General features: G+C 42.2%; 1 protein-coding gene across 2 annotated transcripts in view; it reads right to left on the bottom strand.

Moving 5' to 3' along the window:
• Positions 1 to 17,422, bottom strand: part of xylt1 (xylosyltransferase I) — a 97,914-nt gene that overhangs the window by 40,193 nt on the left and 40,299 nt on the right. For both annotated transcript variants that reach the window (XM_079682775.1, XM_079682776.1), the window contains exon 2: positions 2,496 to 3,072. In XM_079682775.1, the coding sequence (XP_079538901.1) occupies positions 2,496 to 3,072 (577 nt within the window). The remainder of the gene's footprint in view (positions 1 to 2,495; positions 3,073 to 17,422) is intronic.

Here is a 17,422-nt window from a genome sequence, read left to right as displayed (position 1 = left end):
GGATACAGTCTTTTGACAGGCAGTTTCCATGTGTAAAACATTCCTATCTCCAGTTAACACCTTCACTCAACAAGATGCTGGACGACAACAACCTGCCAAGCGAAATATGTGGCTCTTTGTCAGCTAAATGCTTTACTAACTGAGCATCAAGCTGCGTACAGCTGACGGTTGTGGTGTGAAATGATGCTTTGAGAGCAGCGGATAAAAATAATCAAAGACACTGAGAAACAGTAAAAGAAGCTATAAAGCTCGTAAGGCATGATTTAAACTTCACAGTATGGTTTGTCTTTAGGTGTGTCACAAATTCTTTACACAAATGTGTTGGCCGTTAGGTTGAAGCTATTGCTGAAAGGTCACTGCCAGCCAGCACTCCTGCGGGAGCAGCGCAGTCACATTACTATTAGGCAAGTTAGCATATGGGAGGCAAATAGATTAAACATGTTCCTGCTGTATTAAATGACGCCAATACCCGAGCTATCACAATTGCTAATCTAGCCAAGGCCTCAAGGACGGCATACCGATCAAACCAAATTGAACAATTTTCTGCTAACAAGGTTAGGACTTGAATTGGCATGTGGAACAGAGGAGGGGAAGAGAGAGAGAGACAACACATTGGCAGGCAGGCAGGCCGAGAGTAAGAAAGAAAGTGATTTAATTTAACTGTCGTGTTTTTGCAGCCCGCCACCAGGGAAAAACCTTTTTCAATTTCTTTGTCTCCTCTGATCAAACTGTCAGTGTGAGTGGGATGATGCGTTGCTGTGTGAGATGGCAGTAGTTTGGGCACAGAAATAATTCTACTGCTCTGAGAAATGTACAAAAGTTGGTAAGTCACGGTGCCTCATCGAGCTCTAAAAACAGGGGAGAGGGAGGGAAGTAGAACAGGCAGGATGTTAAATAGCTTTCTCCTCCTTCCCTGCTGTCCGCGCAGCATTCAGTCCACTCCCATGTGTGTAAATGTACGTGTGTGTGTGTGTTCTGTTAACTTCAACATGGTTGCTGATGTGAGCTGCCCACCGACGGCGGCAGCCGCAGCATATTCTGTTTACAGATCCACAACCGGACTGCAGATGTCCATCATTTCATAGAGAAAAGGAAGCCAACGTGTGTGTGTTTGTGTGTGCCAGCTTGAAGAAAAGAAGATCATCTCTGTACTGTGGCCAACCCAACAAAATAAATGAAAATTGGAAACCAACTTGAGAGAAAAGCAGCATCCCCATTTTCTCCAACAATTTACTCCACTAATTATATTTTGGCAAAAAAGGCATTTGCTGCCTTTGACAAGAATAAGATGTTTTCTTTGAAAATAATTTACTACTGCAGAGAGTAAGAGCAAATAATGAGAGCACAATGCAATGTCAAACTTTATGAAGAGCGGACATTGATAACCTGTTAGCATTCATTTCCAGGAGATTCTATTTTAGTGAGTCTGCCTCATCAACTCAAGGAAAAAATGATTGATTTGAGATGACCAAATGTTTGAGGAGCACAACAGTAGGAAGCTGTTACAGTTGGTTCCTGTGTCCCAACTGGGACATCTTAAAATATTACGAGTGCATACATACTGTACATAATGGGTTTCAGAAGAAATGCCTTGAACAGAAACTCTAACCCAGTGTTAAGTGTTTCTTCGTCCACTGAGCTAAATAAGAAAATGGTGTCAACTGAACCAACATTTTGTTTGTAAGACGTCAAAATAGAGCTATGAAAAAGAAACTGAAACTCAACATTTTGATATAAGCTGTGGAAAGGTTTTCAAATCCAATATTGGAGATTAACTGTAGATAATTTATATTCTATAAAATGTGTTGGAAAAAAACATTAAAAACATGTCTGTATATTGGTAAAGGCATCTGCCAAAAATCGTTTGGAAAATATCAAATATAAAAAATCTAGGGTCTTGTACTTCTACTAACAAGCCATTTTCTACCAGATTCTTAAGCAATAGGGTCTTACATAACCCAAAACCTTTCTGCCAAAGTGGTTACTTTTGTATTTTTCAATGGTTAAAAGTAAAGCTAAGTTTTGGAAATGGTTATATCACATATTTCTGTGGTGGAATTTTACACGACTGAATGCATTGTTCAAACAAAGATCATGAAATAGAGGGCGAAAAAGTATCAAATTGAATAAACTCAATTTATATTGAGTACTTGGGAGGGTAATGGTTTGGTACTTGTATGGTAATGATCCAAACCATATCAATCCCCATTTTCTTTTTTCATTCCAGGCAACTTTGCTTATTTATACATTATGAAATGTCATAGCAAGATACTTTAGGTTGTATCCGATTTTACACACTAAACGCGTTCACATCCAACCACTTGGAACTCAAAAATCAGGTGCCCTCAGGTGTTAGGAATCTCGATAGATATCGACCCATTTTGTCATACGATTTGTGTGAAAAATACAAAGTGACTGCCCAAACCACATATACTAACGATTTGCATTAAATTAAATCAAATAATCAATCAAACTAATTCAAATGATGGACTCACCCTCGAGAGGGCAGTAGCGAGTGACCTTCTCGGGCATTAATTGCCCTTCCTTGTGTCTGCAGTACACCTCTGCAATCTGTTGCCGGCACACCTTGCTCTTGGCTCTGGATAGAGCTGAAATGGCTTCCTTCCCGCTGATCTCACACTTGGGCGGCTCATCATAGTTCACCTCCAGCGGCGCTGCGGTTGCCTGCCTCCTGTGCGGATACTGATGTCTGTGTTGTGACTCGGCCTGCTGGGCATGTGAGGCACGGTAGTGTTGCTGTGACACTCCCCCAACACCTCCATGGTGGGAGGCATTGTTTCCCAGCGCCAGCGTCTGGTGGCCTACAGGCAGAACCTCGTTGGAGTTTCGGCTCGGGGAGGTGTCCCGCCAGGCCTGCTGCTGGGCATGCGCTTTTTCCTGCAGATGCTCCCGCTGCTGTTTGCTGCTGGTGGCCCCCACAGACTGCCGGTGGGGCTGCGAGCGCGCGCCAAAGTTACTATTGTCTATATTTTCAAAGTCTTTGGGTACAGAGTTCTCGTTGTTGCTGTCCACTCTATTTTTCTCCTTCGGCCGGTGGGAGTAATATCCATCCTGGAGGAAGATAAGGAAAGCAATTTTAGTGGTGGGAAGAGAGAAACGAGGAGGAGGGAGGACACAAACAAGAAATCAGAACTGAGTCAGCGCGGTGCATATCAAATGTCGGATTAACAATCAATGTGACATGTATGAGTGGGCAGCGCCGTATTGAACCATGAGGCATGAAATGAAGTAGCAAGGTTTTAAGTGCAAGGACTACAAGGTGTAAACTGACTAGAGGTGATGCAGGGCCGAGGGGGCTCCGTCGCTCCGTGCCATCATCAGATTAGCCTCAGTTTCAATTAAATTCTCCCTCAAATGGGCAACACACTCCGTAAACAGATGACCAAGAAAGGATAAAGGGCCCGAACATGACTGTGTGAGTTTGTGTGGTTGTTCGTTTTTATTTGTGTACACCTTGTACAAGTCTTTTTTTTTTTGAGAACTTGAATAAATGGTGTGGTGTGTGACTGTAAAGGCTGCACTTGTCAGCTCCGTGCGTCTGTAAATGTGAGATAGTGTGAGTATGTGTGAACGTCTGAATGTACAATTTCCGTATCTTTCCAGCAGAATGGGCTGAAAGCGAAGGAGGCGCACAGGGGAGAGAGGGTAATGAGTGAGAGTGGTGGAGTGCAAGGAGATGGAGCGCTGACACGAGGCATGAGTTCTGCTCCCGGGAAGCGCTGGCTTGTTCCAGTGAAATGTGCCACGGTGCATCAAACAGGAAAACTAAGAAAGCTGCCTGCCGCTGTTGCACACCTTGCTAGACACAAAAAAGGAAGAGGCAGAGGGGGGTGGGGGAACGGAACGACAAACAGCAGCAGAGGAGAGATGAAGCTCATAACAACAGGAATCCCTGATGTGTTTCTCCATTTACAAGACACAAAAAAAGAGAGGAGGGGAGAACATGTGGAGGGAGAGCTAAGTGCAATGTGAGGTGTGTGAGAGAGTGGTAGCAGGAGAGGTGAGAGACACACGGGGACCAAGTGAGATGCTATTGTCAAGCAGGCGCTCGCTTGGCATGGAAATGTCTCTCCACCCCTAAAGCCAGGCCTGTTATCAGCCCATCAACCTTCCCTCTCTCCAAACACCTTGTACCATCACAATTACAAAGGTGGCTGGATGACACACTTACAGAGAGGCAGGAGGAGGAGGATTTTCATAGAAGTGAACACAAGAGCTAAAAACAGAGAAGGACACAAAACAATATCGTCATTGTCAGCTCCTTTTAAGCTGCTGCCTTGGCAGAGGTCTGAATCCGCCACACCGGACACCTTAGAGCGTGTGCCTCTCCTCTTCTTTTCTCTCCATGCATCTCTGACTTATTCCCACTCTTTGCCTTTTCCCCCTCTCCTTCCCCTCTTCACACACCCCGATTCAGCTCTCATCCTTCCTCCACGTCTCACTCCTCTTCCCTCATCGTCTCTTCCCCTATTTTCACGTCTTTCGCACCTCCTATTCTCTCTTCAATTTCGTCTCATCTCCTACCTTTCATAACCTCTCCCCCACCCTTCCTTGTCTTCCTCTGCTCTCCTCACGCTGCCCGTTTAAACAGAGCATGTTGTCTGAATGGCAGAACCTGTTAATCCTGCGTGTAACAGCTGCTTAGGCCACTGATCACCTAAAAAAAAAGAAATCCCTACTTGCCGAGTTTCAAAGGGAATGCTTTAGGGGGCTAATCCATGCACTGCAAGTCACTGGATGTTTGCAGAGGTAAAATGAGTCTGTGTGCATTCACGATTATGTGAGTACAGGGAATGCTTCTTGAGGCTTTTTCTTTTTATAAAAGTGTTCACGTGTGGTGTGTTGTGTTGTGTTGTGTGTGTGTGTCTGTGTGTGTATTGTGTGGGTTTTAACGGAGGAGGGGTAACAGCAAGTAAAGTAGAGGCAGCATGTGTTTGCCCTGGAGAAGCGGATACTCGCACTTTGAGTCCCACTGCGAGACATGAGACGATGAGGGACACATTTTAATTGGAAAAATGCCCAAGTGAGCAAATGTTAAAAACAAACAACAGCAACACATCTTTGTTTACAGCACGTAGATATCAAATGTTGGCTAAAGAAGGAAGCGTTACTCTAATATGAAATCTTAAAAAAGCCTGTCTTTTCACACAGCGTGGCTTACTTGAGGCATGTCTGTCTGTACAATATTAGGAAACTTATGGATTTATGTAGGGCTGAAACTAATGATCATTTTACTATCAATTACTGAAATTGTTTACAAATTATTTAGACTAAATAAGAGCAGATAACTGTTTAAAAAAACGTTTATCACAGTTTTAGAGAGCAGCATTTCCAGCAGAATTATTTAAGGGCATCCCACCTTGCCTTAAGGAAAAAAATGATGACATTTTAAGGAAATAACTTCTTATTAGAGGATATATATCCCTCTCATGTATGTCAGTATGCATGAAGGTGTAGTCCAACAGAAACTGAAGCTGACTGGGTAACACACTAATATTTTGCTGCAGTGAGGTCTGGCATACAAATCTGTTCTACAGACTTCTGTTTGTTATATATCCTCGCAGAAAAATAACACCGGGTTCATTATAATGTATGTAAATGAGAATCATGTATTAATAATAGTAATAATCACAGTCAAGTGTTTGTTCCAACTCATTCAGCACTAGTAATACTATTCTCATCCAATCTGACAAGAAGTGAGATAGCAAATTTCCTAAAAGTTTGAACTATTCCTTTAGTCAATCCGAGCAGTGGCACTATACCAATGGAACATGTATTGGATAAGTGAGGCGATTAATTCAATCCACAAATGTAGCTGATAATAGCTGACACTTCTGATTCATTTCAGCAGGTGAAATGAATGGATCAATCACATCATGTGTTTTCTTGCAGTAATTAATCAGAGCAGCACATTGCAATGTTTGGAGGAATAAAAAACATTTGGAGCCAAAGCAAGAATCCCAATCAGTCACAATCAGTTGCCTGATTGTGCCAAACCAACCCTCTAAAACCCAAAGATATTTAATTCGCAATCAAGTACAAGACAAACAAAGGCAGAAATGTGTTGGAAATGTCATCGTTTTGCTTGACAATTGAGTCATACAAAATTAACCAACCACTAAAATGACTCTAGAATTTTCACTGATGGATTAATAATCTAATTTACATTTTACAGAATGTTTAAACATTTTGTGTCAAACTGCTTTCTGAATAAATCCCAGCTGGCTGTAATTGTTTTCTTTTTGGGGAGAAAAAAAAAGGAACAGCATCACAAAGATGTTGATTTGTTGCAAATTCATTGACACGGATAAGAGTTGAGGTTAGCCCCCATGTGGCCCTGGAGTGGAAATGAGTAATATTTGTAAAACTGGCACTGAGGAGATTCCTCCGGATAAACAATCTTCACACTGTGCTCCCTCCCTCCTGTGAGCAAAGGACTCCGGTAAGTGTGTGTGTGTTGCTCTTTAATCTCAGGGACCAGCCTCTAAGCAGGAAGCGGCGGGACACATAACTAATAGTAGTGGTGGCCATTGAGGATAGAAACTGCAGATGGAGCTGGGAGCTGAGGGTAGCTATCGATTGATTCAGGGGATACGTTTTCATACTCATGGGGAGTGTCGGAGGGGGGGGGCATGCCAGGATTGCCTGGCATGTGGTGGGCTGGCTGCGCACGCACGCACGCACGCACGCACGCACGCACGCACGCACGCACGCACGCACGCACGCACGCACGCACGCACGCACACACACACACACACACACACACACACACACACACACACACACACATACACACACACACACACACACACACACACACACACACACACACCCCTCCCTTACCTCTTCTGAGGGCTGAGGAAAAAGAGGGGTAAACGTTAATATCATCCATCAAAAGTAGGTACATTAGAGAGGGCTGTGGGGCTGGGACTTTCAGCACCCCCTCCGGGAATGGTTTCGTCCATTTCTCAATACGGAGCTGGCCCTTTTCACTTTTTCCCCCATTTCCTCTGCCACAGGGGGAAATATTTCACCTGTCCTCTTTCTCTCTCTTTCCCTTTCTCTCCATTCCCCCCAATCTGCTGCGCAGCAGAAAAAAAGCACATATCTCTCTCTCAGCACCTGTCCAGCTCTAACCCCCCTCCTCTCCAGGCCCAGGAATCATCCCTCGCTCTACGATAAAAAGCAGTACATCTGCCCCGCCCCCTCCCGTCCCCCCTTAATGCCATCATTTACCGTTCCAGTCCCATGGTAGATATGAGGGAAAGCAAGGTAGAACATATCAGTTTCACCCCCAACCTCACAGCCCGCTTCCCATAAAAAACATCATTCGTACAGGGGACTAGGTGAGATAAGCTACCGTGTGTGCCAGCAGTGATCCTCAGTCAACACAAGCTGGTACAGAGACAGCCATGCAGACAGCAGCCATGCACATATGTTTAAGTTACTGCAGGTATACAGCACTTCATGTATGTGAGTGGGTGGCTGACAGACTTCTGCTGCGACCCGCCTGCCATGTGGCTAACGAGCTCAGATTAACGACCTGGACTGAATCCCTGCGATACTCGGAGCAAGATGCTGCGTCTGGCATGACACAGGAGACAGATCCACTGACAGACTTAGTTCACAGCTGCTCCAGCACCTCAGGACACCTCGTGGAGAAATGAGCCGGAGTATAGCGGGGACGACCTAAATGCTTAGTGACTTCTAAGCAGTCGTAGTTTAGCAGAGTTTAGGGGCCAGAGCAGCTGCTACAGTTTGGGTATCATTTACTATACAATACCAAAAAAGAACGATACATTGACTAATCCATCAATCGATTGAAAGAAAAATAATTCAACTTTGAGAGATTTTTATCCTCTCAAATATGAAAAATGTACTACTTTTCTCAGATTATAATCATGTTAAACTGGGAGTATCTGGGATTAAGACTGAATTAACAAGATATTTAAAGATATCAACCAGGACTTTGAGAAACTTCAGATGGACAATTTTCTGGACCAAAACATTTATCATAGAATCTAGAAAATAACCAGAGGATTCATCAATTATTTGAATAATTGTTAGTTCCAGCCCTTACAGTATACAGAAAAAAAAATGGTAACACTGATCTCCACCTCAGTTCAATGACAAATGGACTGCAGTCAGAGTTTCAGCCAAAGTGCCTAAGCTGTACCTGAAGGTAAGAAAAATGAAGTTGGAAAGCAGATAAAGAGATACAAAGATGAGCCAAGGAGATATATTCTGATTTCATGAAAGATGTTGTGCATGGTTTCACTTTCTAGGCTTTTTATCACAATGTATCTTCTGTTCATGAATATTTCAAGTTTTGCCGCTACCTCCCTCTATTATTTTTCTCTCTTTGTTCAATCTCTTCAATCCCCTTTCTCCCCCGTTGGCTAAAACTGCAGGAATGCTGGTCACATGTAATGTAAGAAGGTACGTGAGTGTGTGCACAAATGCACGATTAGCGGCAGCTCTGAATGAACAGTCTGGGTTTGGTATGCACAGAAGCCTCTTATTGTGTGCCCTGCCTGAGCACAAGTGGTAAAAAGGGAGTGTGTCTTGTGTGTGTGTGTGTGTGTGTGTGTGTGTGTGTGTGTGTGTGTGTGTGTGTGTGTGTGTGTGTGTGTGTGTGTGTGTGTGTGTGTGTGTGTGTGTGTGTGTGTGTGTGTGTGTGTGTGTGTGTGTGTAAATGCGCTAAAAATACCTAGGGAAGACAGAGAGCGGGAACCTCTGAAAACTGCTTACAGGCTTTAGGTTTGGGAATGACATTTGGAGAAAGATGCATTATCTTAAAAGGAGGTGAACATAAAAAAAAGACAAATGATTGCAATCAGCTACTCATGGATGAAGCCATTAAAGGCCCCCTATTATACTGTTTTTCATTATAGGTCTCAGATATATACAAAACATGTCTCTGAAATGTTTGGCTCTAAATACTAAACCCATAAACCCCTCTGTTTCAGCCCTGTTTAAAAAGTGCTGACTCTCTGTCTGTTACTTTAGATCAGTGGTCACTGACCAGTCGATCGCGAGTGTGGTGCGAGTAGATCGTGCACCGTTAAAAAAAAAAGTTACAAAAGAAAGAAAATTTAAAAAAAGTTTTTAGATGTAAAGCTATCATCCACCACTCCGTTAGCAGGGGCCACTTGATTGACGTATCTTTGAGACATTCCTTGTCGCTCCCGAAAATTATAGACTGACTTCAAGTGATGCTGCATATTTTTAAACTCACTGCACTTATTGTAGAATGAACATATTTTACCGTGATTGTATTGTAATACACGTTTCAAAATGATGCCGGAATAACTACATGCTGATACCGGTTAGTAAAAACCATGAATTAATGCTTTGACAAGTGTGCAGACAAGACCGCAGGCGAAAAACCTTTAAAATGCGTTTTTTCTGAATGGAGATCGGATCGATCAGGCTAAACTAACGTTGTAGCTGCTCCGTCCAAACTCATAAAAACATGAAACAGACACAGATACAACAGCGACTGTATTCGCCATGACACAGACAGTCTTTGTTTTGTTCATGTTTAACTTGAGTCCAGTTTCTGAATATATGAGAAGCTGTTAACTCTGAGTGCTAATAGCTAACGGCTGATGTTTTGGTTTTCTGATTCAACGTCAGTGATGGCAGGCTGAGATCCTCACTGCTGATTGGCTACCGCGCGAACGCGTCATTCGCATCAACCGCATCTGTCCGCGTCTTTGCATTGACTTTACATGTAATCGCGCAGAATTTGTAAGAATTGTGTTAAAAATAACTAGTTTTAATGTTAAATATTGCTTCAGTGGATAAGCCTCACAGTTAAAATGGCACTTTATGTTTTCTGCTCACTGCAAGATGTTTTTTTTTTCTTTGTTGTTGTTGAAACTTAAAATGATAGGTATGATTATAAATATATATATTTATCCTTTTTGACATGTTAGTTGTGCTGTGTTCTTGGATTAATGAAATTGGAAGTTTCACAAATTGATTTGATGTAATTCAGATGCAATTAGCCTACATGAAAGGCCTCAAATTGGAAGTACTGTCTGGGCTGTCTTTTTCACTCAATTCTGCAATAAGTAGATCTTGCCTTTCACCAAGCCCGAGGTCGGGGATCTTGGGCTTAAAAAGGTTGGTGACCACTGCTTTAGATGAAAATAAGGAGCCCCTCTGCGAGATATGGCAAAATGGTGCTCTAGGAGGAGATTCGGGTGATAAGGTGGGCAGGGGGGGGGGGGTTTCCTTGGTTGGTTATTGGCTAATGGTTACACAAGCCAAAAAATCGTTATGACATCATTAAGTGGCCAAAATCTGATCAGCTCATTTTCAGATTTTTTTATATAAATGGATCAGGACAAAAAGAGAGAGAATCTTTTTTCCTGAAACTTTCAGAATCTCTTTACACAGAGGGGACACATGTTTATATATAAAATACATGAAAAAGTAGATTTTTTTTTATAATAGGTGACCTTTAAACAAATGACACTGGGTTTGAGACTCATAAGAGAGCAGAGGGGACTTCACCAGTAGCTGCTCATTTCCCACTTTTTCTTGGCTATTCTTGTATTGTGATTATAATGCTTTGATGGGTGCTTTTGCGTGCATGAACTTCAGCTGGGCAAGGATACAAAGAAAACAGATGTCTGCCCACCTAACCACATACACTATAAAGATAGATGAAGATCCTCTTTCTTTATCATGTAACTTCTTTGCAAAGTGCTGCATGAAAACCCCCCCACATTATGGAGAAATGTACTAACTGTGAGGGGAATCTCTGTGGAGTCAAAGTGGGCACAGTGGAATAAAAAACACTTCCTTCACAATATGTTTGCATGCCATTGCAATACTTTCATGCTCTCTCTCGCAACAGTGTTTTCCTCAGTTCCTCTGTTTGAGTTAAGATGATGCTCAGCCCACAGAACGGGTTTATGTTCTCCGATGGCCTTTTGATATATGAAGCCCATAACTGTGCGGTCAAAAACATCCTGGGATACTAAAAACAAGTGTGTGACTGTACTTGATTGACATCTCCTTTACCCTTTGTTAGCCTTGTTTGTGCTATTCTCATGCACTGTTGTTCATACTTGTACTTCCATGTAATGCACTATCATTCTTATATAACCCACAAGATCGTGAGTCAGTAAGCTGATTGTTTTGGTGTTGAAGCAGAAATCAACATTGACTAATTTCTTACGTAATTTGGAGCCAAATTTACAATGTTTTCCTTAAAGCCCCTGTCACACTGTCCCAAAATTGACACCAGATGGACACACGAATATGGAATTGTGAATTTCGCACGAAGATGGCCCCGAACTTGGTCAACAGCCAAGAAAAAGCCGAAGCAAGTACAATGCCTACAGAAGGCCACACGATGGCACCCGAACCACACACGAAAATATGGTCGTAGACTTTATTGATGATTTAGAATGTATCCAGACTCAACGTAAGAGCTTGTGCCTCTTCGGGCATGCTAACATTTAAACATATACTTTATTCTTTACTTTCTCCGTCTTTATATGTAGATTAGAAGATATTACTTATCTCAGTCATGTTGTTTCCATAGCAACAACAACTTCCTGTCAACAGCGTAAATTTGCCTTCAAAATAAAAGCATCTAAATAAAACAGGAAATTAACCTAAATTACATTTAAGACATACAACTGCAACGAAAGTAACAAAAACAATGTAATATCCTTTTCAGTGTCACAGAACACAAATTGGGATATTTTCTCTGGAAGTTTTTCCTTGTACGATGTGAGGGTCTAATGACCGAGGGTGTCGTATTGTCATACTGATATTCTGTACAAACTGTGAAGATCACGGAGACAAATGTAACATTTGTGATATTGAGCTATATAAATAAACATTGATTGATTGATGATTGATTACATAATATGTTTACATGATTTTGCTGTGCAAAAAATGCAATCTCGATGTCATCGTACTATAATACGATGGCTACATGACGGCATTGCGAGGGCTTCACGTAGTCGTGTTGCTTTCCTAAGACAATCGGGAAGCTTCTTGTTTCCTTTGTATTGTCTTCGTGAGGCGAAAAATGCCCGATGGCACCGATGATCAGACGAAGATGACACGATTTGACGAAGGGCAAAATGGACCCACGAAGTCAACACGAAAATGAACCTTTGCAAGGTCCTTCTGCAATTTTTTGGCATGCCAAAGATTTTGCCACCGCTCAGGAAGTTGCTGCCGGAGCCTGAGAAACTCCACCGTCGGTCACACGATGGCTTAAGATACCCTCACGAATGGCCCAATGTTGTTACGATCAGAGCCGAATTTGAACATTTCCTTTATCGTCTGGTGTCAATTTCGGCACAGTGTGACAGGGACTTAACCTAACCAAGTGGTTTTGTTGCCTTAATAGGTTCTGCACTGCAAGGGATTATTCAAGCGCATTTATTACTAGATATTTATTGGAAAATAGGCAAAACACATCAAAAGAAAGTCATAGGACATAAAAAACATTTCAATCAGAGTACATCTCTTTTTTTGGATAAAAGTCCAGTAACATCAGACGGTAAATGATCAAAACGCATAATCTACAACCACCCTAAAATAAGACCTAGATACAGAAGTCACACTTCCTTATTGTCCAACATTACATAATCAGGGGATAATGCCACATTTCGATGCCATGTTGACCATGTGATGTTGGGCTAATGTTAACAGCAAAGCCTTAGAGCCTGGGGAAGCAGACATGCCTTGTTCACACATTTTGACAATATTTGATTAACAGAGCAAAACATTTTTATTTCTTCCCGGCTAGTAACACTCAAACGATTAAATACAATTATCTTTGTTAGAGAATCTGGAATATAGGAATACAATCTTATTCAGGCTAATCAATAACCAGTCACTCTGCATGAGGGCATCAGATAAATGTCTGAACTCTAAATGAGTCCCTTAATGCACCATCATTTCATCTGGAATATGCTCACTTGAAATGAACTGAAGTGAATGCTACAGTGGAAAAAACTGTGAATACTGTAAATGTTTTGATATCCTCTGGAACTCCCACCTCTAAATTGGATTAAGACGAAAGAGAGTTGAGTGGCAAACTCCAATAACCCCAGAGACTTATTCTGTGTATACCGACAACAAAATAACCCACACTGAGAACAATGATAGAGCTGAAATCCCCAAAGCATGTGGCAAAAATGAAGCCAGACAGCCTGAGAATCACAAGGTTTGGTTTGCCTTTTCCCCTTAAAAATATTTACTCGACATCCCATCAGCTTACATAGATGGATTACTAGACACACACACACACACACACACAAAAAGGACACATACATACATTTCAAGAGTCACTGTAAACACACGCACCAACACACTTGTCCCATGTGAGACTGGTTTAGTGCAAGTTGCATTGTCCTGGTGTGTGTGTGTGTGTGTGTGTGTGTGTGTGTGTGTGTGTGTGTGTGTGTGTGTGTGTGTGTGTGTGTGTGTGTGTGTGTGTGTGTGTGTGTGTACTACATGACTTCTCTACTGTAGAGGCAGCAGAAGTCAGAACCCAAAGCAGGTGTTGAGTCAAATGCCTCAGCGTTAATTTACAGTATAGAGTTTGCTGAAGTTTACACAAAAACAACTATTACTGTTTGCATATCCACGCCCACCCAGACTTTCGTTATTCATTACATGAGTCTGACATGCAAAAACAAGAGGGCATTCACAAACATGTTAATCCGCCACATACAAAACCCATTTTCACAACAACATGAAATTCATTTTTATGGATTTCCATTTCTATGTTAACATTGTGGCAACCATGTACCAGGGACATTTAAATGTGTCTATCTTGTGCTCAAGAGGTGAGGCCTATTAACGATCAATGCGAAATGACAGCAAAATGATGGTGATTTAGCAATAAATGGGTGCATTTATGTAAACAGGCATCGTTTTATTTTAATATCCTTTGATTTTAGGAGCATTAATACACGTTCATAATATCTAAAGTGGTTTTGTAGTCCAGTGAGCAACAGTAGCAATGCTGCCTGAATCAGCAAAAGCAAACATTAGCAACCCAGCAAAACATGACTTACTGCTATAAGACCTAAGCACAGCAATGTACGCTAATGAAGCATCTGTGACAACTTTTGAAAAAGAAACTAAAAGCTGGGGTGGAACTTTTCTTTTGCTTTAAAATGTAGTTAAAACATTCCCCTGAGCTACAACATTGGAAAGTTTCCAAACTACCTCCTGGGTATTTCCAAAAAGTTACACAGAGTAACGTCCCAACTGACTAACAGCTATTGAGGCTAACATGAGTTATACTCCAACTTCTCCTCCAGAACATACTACTATCCCTTTTGCGAACATCAGGAGACCAATTTGTCTAATCTTTGAGGGTCCACAGTAAAAACTCAGAAAATAATGGACCGAATAAAGCTTTACGGTCCTTTAAAAGTAGTTTGATTATCTAAAAGTCCTGGAAGTTTTGGAGGGAAACTTGTCTATAGGTGAATACAGGTAATCTGATTATTTTGCAGCTCGGTCAGACACAGTTCTGACTTTAATATAAAAGGGTTTAAATCCCGGAACCTCACAGGTTATGTTTTGAGGTCTGCTTATCAAGACAGAATGCTGAATTTGACAAAAAACAAATACAACATAGCGTATCAGATCATGTAATACGTTTTCCCAGGGCAGAAACACATAGATACACTGTTTGATTGACACCAAGAAAACCAAATTCCCCTAAACAAATAACTTATTAACATATTTAACTACTTTAGTCAATGTCCATTTGTGAAGTAGAGTGAATATTATGTGTGCCCACTCTATCGTATAAAACGTCTTTCTTTCTCTTATATTCTCCAAACCACTTCCTGTTCCTGCCCTCCGCTGCCTCCCCGCTGGGCGAACCCTGGGAGTTTCCACATGACAACAGGAATCTAAATCATACGGCTTACATACAGTATATTAGCTCTATATCTCTCAAGGGCATGAAAGCCCTTTAACAAGCCTTGAGGAGATACTGGCTCTCCTCTTACTGTGTCCCCTCGCTCTTTACCCCCGCCTTGCTCTCGTATACCGGCCTCTTATTTCCCTCTGTGAATAAACCTCAGAACTTTACATCTCCAGCTTTGAATGGGGCCCATCAGGCGATTTCTGGGCCATATCTCACAAGAGCATGAAAAAGCCTCACCCCCTCCCTCTCCTCCCCGCACACCTCCCTGTTCATCCATGAAATGACACCCCTATTTAATCAATTGTGAATCATGAAATTTTGCACAAGAGACCCCTTTTCTTTGCACTTGACAGTGATTGAACCGCACAGCCATGCAATTCCATTCACCACGGCGATGAGAAGAAATGGGAGCGCGGGAGGGGCTGCGCACTGTGCATTTTGTGTGTGTGTGTGTGTGTGTTTGAGAGATGAAGGTGATTTCCTAAGTGACATCATGGGCCCCATGCTGAATGGCGATGCAACAGAGGGTCCCTTCTGTGCATTGAGGCCACGTGGTCCGGCAGCACAGTGGGATCCTACAGCTGATCTATAGGGGTGCAAAGGAGGTGTGTGTGTGTGTGTGTGTGTGTGTGTGTGTGTGTGTGTGCACGTGCGTGTGAGCTACAGAGAAAACAGCCCTTCGCATAAAGATTTTATAGAGAACATGGGTCAAGAATATTAAAGGAGAAAAAGGGGGTTTCAAGAGAGAGACAAGTGGACGAGACAGAATAAGAGTAGAAGAGTGGATAACAGAAGAAGAGAGTTGGAGTAAGAGTCCCCTGACTGGAAAGGCCCCCCCGTCCCCCTGCCTTTCTTCTGCATGAATGGGCTGGTGGGAACGACATGTGAATGTGTGATGTAAGGTCTGCAGTGTGTGTGTCGTGGAACATAGCTGAGATTCCAAGCGTCTGTGTGACATAGCGTTGACACCGAGCGACCCCGACTGCAGAGGTCAGGGTGAGTCAGCTCCTCTGTGACATGGCAAGACAGACAGTGACAAGCTGTGGATTTATTCATTCGCACACCATGTCATTCAATGTATAGGATGACGTGGATATAAGTCTGAGGGTGTGTGTGTGTGTGTGTGTGTGTGTGTGTGTGTGTGTGTGTGTGTGTGTGTGTGTGTGTGTGTGTGTGTGTGTGTGTGTGTTCCTCTCATGAGACAGTGTTTGAGTACAGCATGCTAATGATGTGCAAATATATCACAGCGGCGAGAGCTTTGGTTTCACTTCCACAATGAAACTACAAAGTCTGCCGGCAGGACAATCCAGTCATTTCCTATTTTAAGTATTAAGGGAATAGATCACAATACAAATTAGGACTAGACATCACCCATTAACAGTTAACAGTTGAAACGCTTTTATTACTTTAATTGTATTTATTAATAATGTTCTGGTTGCCTGGTTGGTCTAGTGTCCACAACACACACCTACGCATGGGTTCAGACGAGGCTCATGCCATGTCACACATCAGCTTGCTCTCTGTCTCATCTGTATGCAGAGTCAAGAAGAATTCAGGTCTGGCAAAATAACACCCAAACGCATCAGGCCCCGGCAATAACAAGAGGTACATTTATGGGAACACAGTTTTGCAAATGACACAAATTGTTCATGACAAAGAACAAACGCTCTGTGCACCGGGGTTATGACCCTATCTGCTCTGTTTACAACTGCAGAGGAAATTAATTTTATTGCACTGATAGACTGATAGCGGGTCGAAAAACAAGATGAAAAGATGGTGAAGAAGCACACTGTTTATCACCTCAGGATTGATGTGTGTGTGTGTGTGTGTAGACCTGAGCTTCTCCGGTGAGCCCAATTTCAGAGAGCTGCAAGTTACTTCAAGAGATACAGACAAGAAAGATTTTCAGTTTACCACAATTAGAGTTTGGGCACACACAGACATTGAGCCAAGATAAGATGAGACACTGATAGCCTGGGCAAAACAGAACCAACATTTCATTCAGTGGAGAGTACCGGATGGATGACTGAATCATTGAGAAAGTTTAGTTACCTATACATTCAAACCTCAGTGAGAGACATTTTGCTTCAATAATTGTTATGAAGGACACAAATGTATTGTTTTAAGTTATTACCTTAATTTCCAAATGGCTATATGCGCCAACCACAAGGCTTGTGAACAGTGATCAGTCCAAAAACCCGGAGAATTGTTATAAAGAACTAGCTTTAAGTCATTGTTTGAGGTGTTTATATCTGGTCCAAATGGTCTTGACTCAAATGTGAGATGTCCCTCAGAAAGAAAGGCAAGATCTAATAATCGTAAGTGATGGAAGTAGTCATGTTAGAATGAAAAAGAGCTTGAGAGAACATTTCAAACCCTGTATACTTTCAATCCTGTGAACAACTGGCCGATTACCCAATTGCCAAACCAAAATGCTTGGAATCGCCAGAAAATAATTGTGTCTCTGAA

Source organism: Notothenia rossii, assembly GCF_949606895.1.
Source record: "Notothenia rossii genome assembly, chromosome: 1".
In the NCBI taxonomy this organism is placed as follows: Eukaryota; Metazoa; Chordata; class Actinopteri; order Perciformes; family Nototheniidae; genus Notothenia; species Notothenia rossii.
Note: the sequence above shows the minus strand (reverse complement) of the source record. Positions and strands in the feature narration are given on the sequence as shown.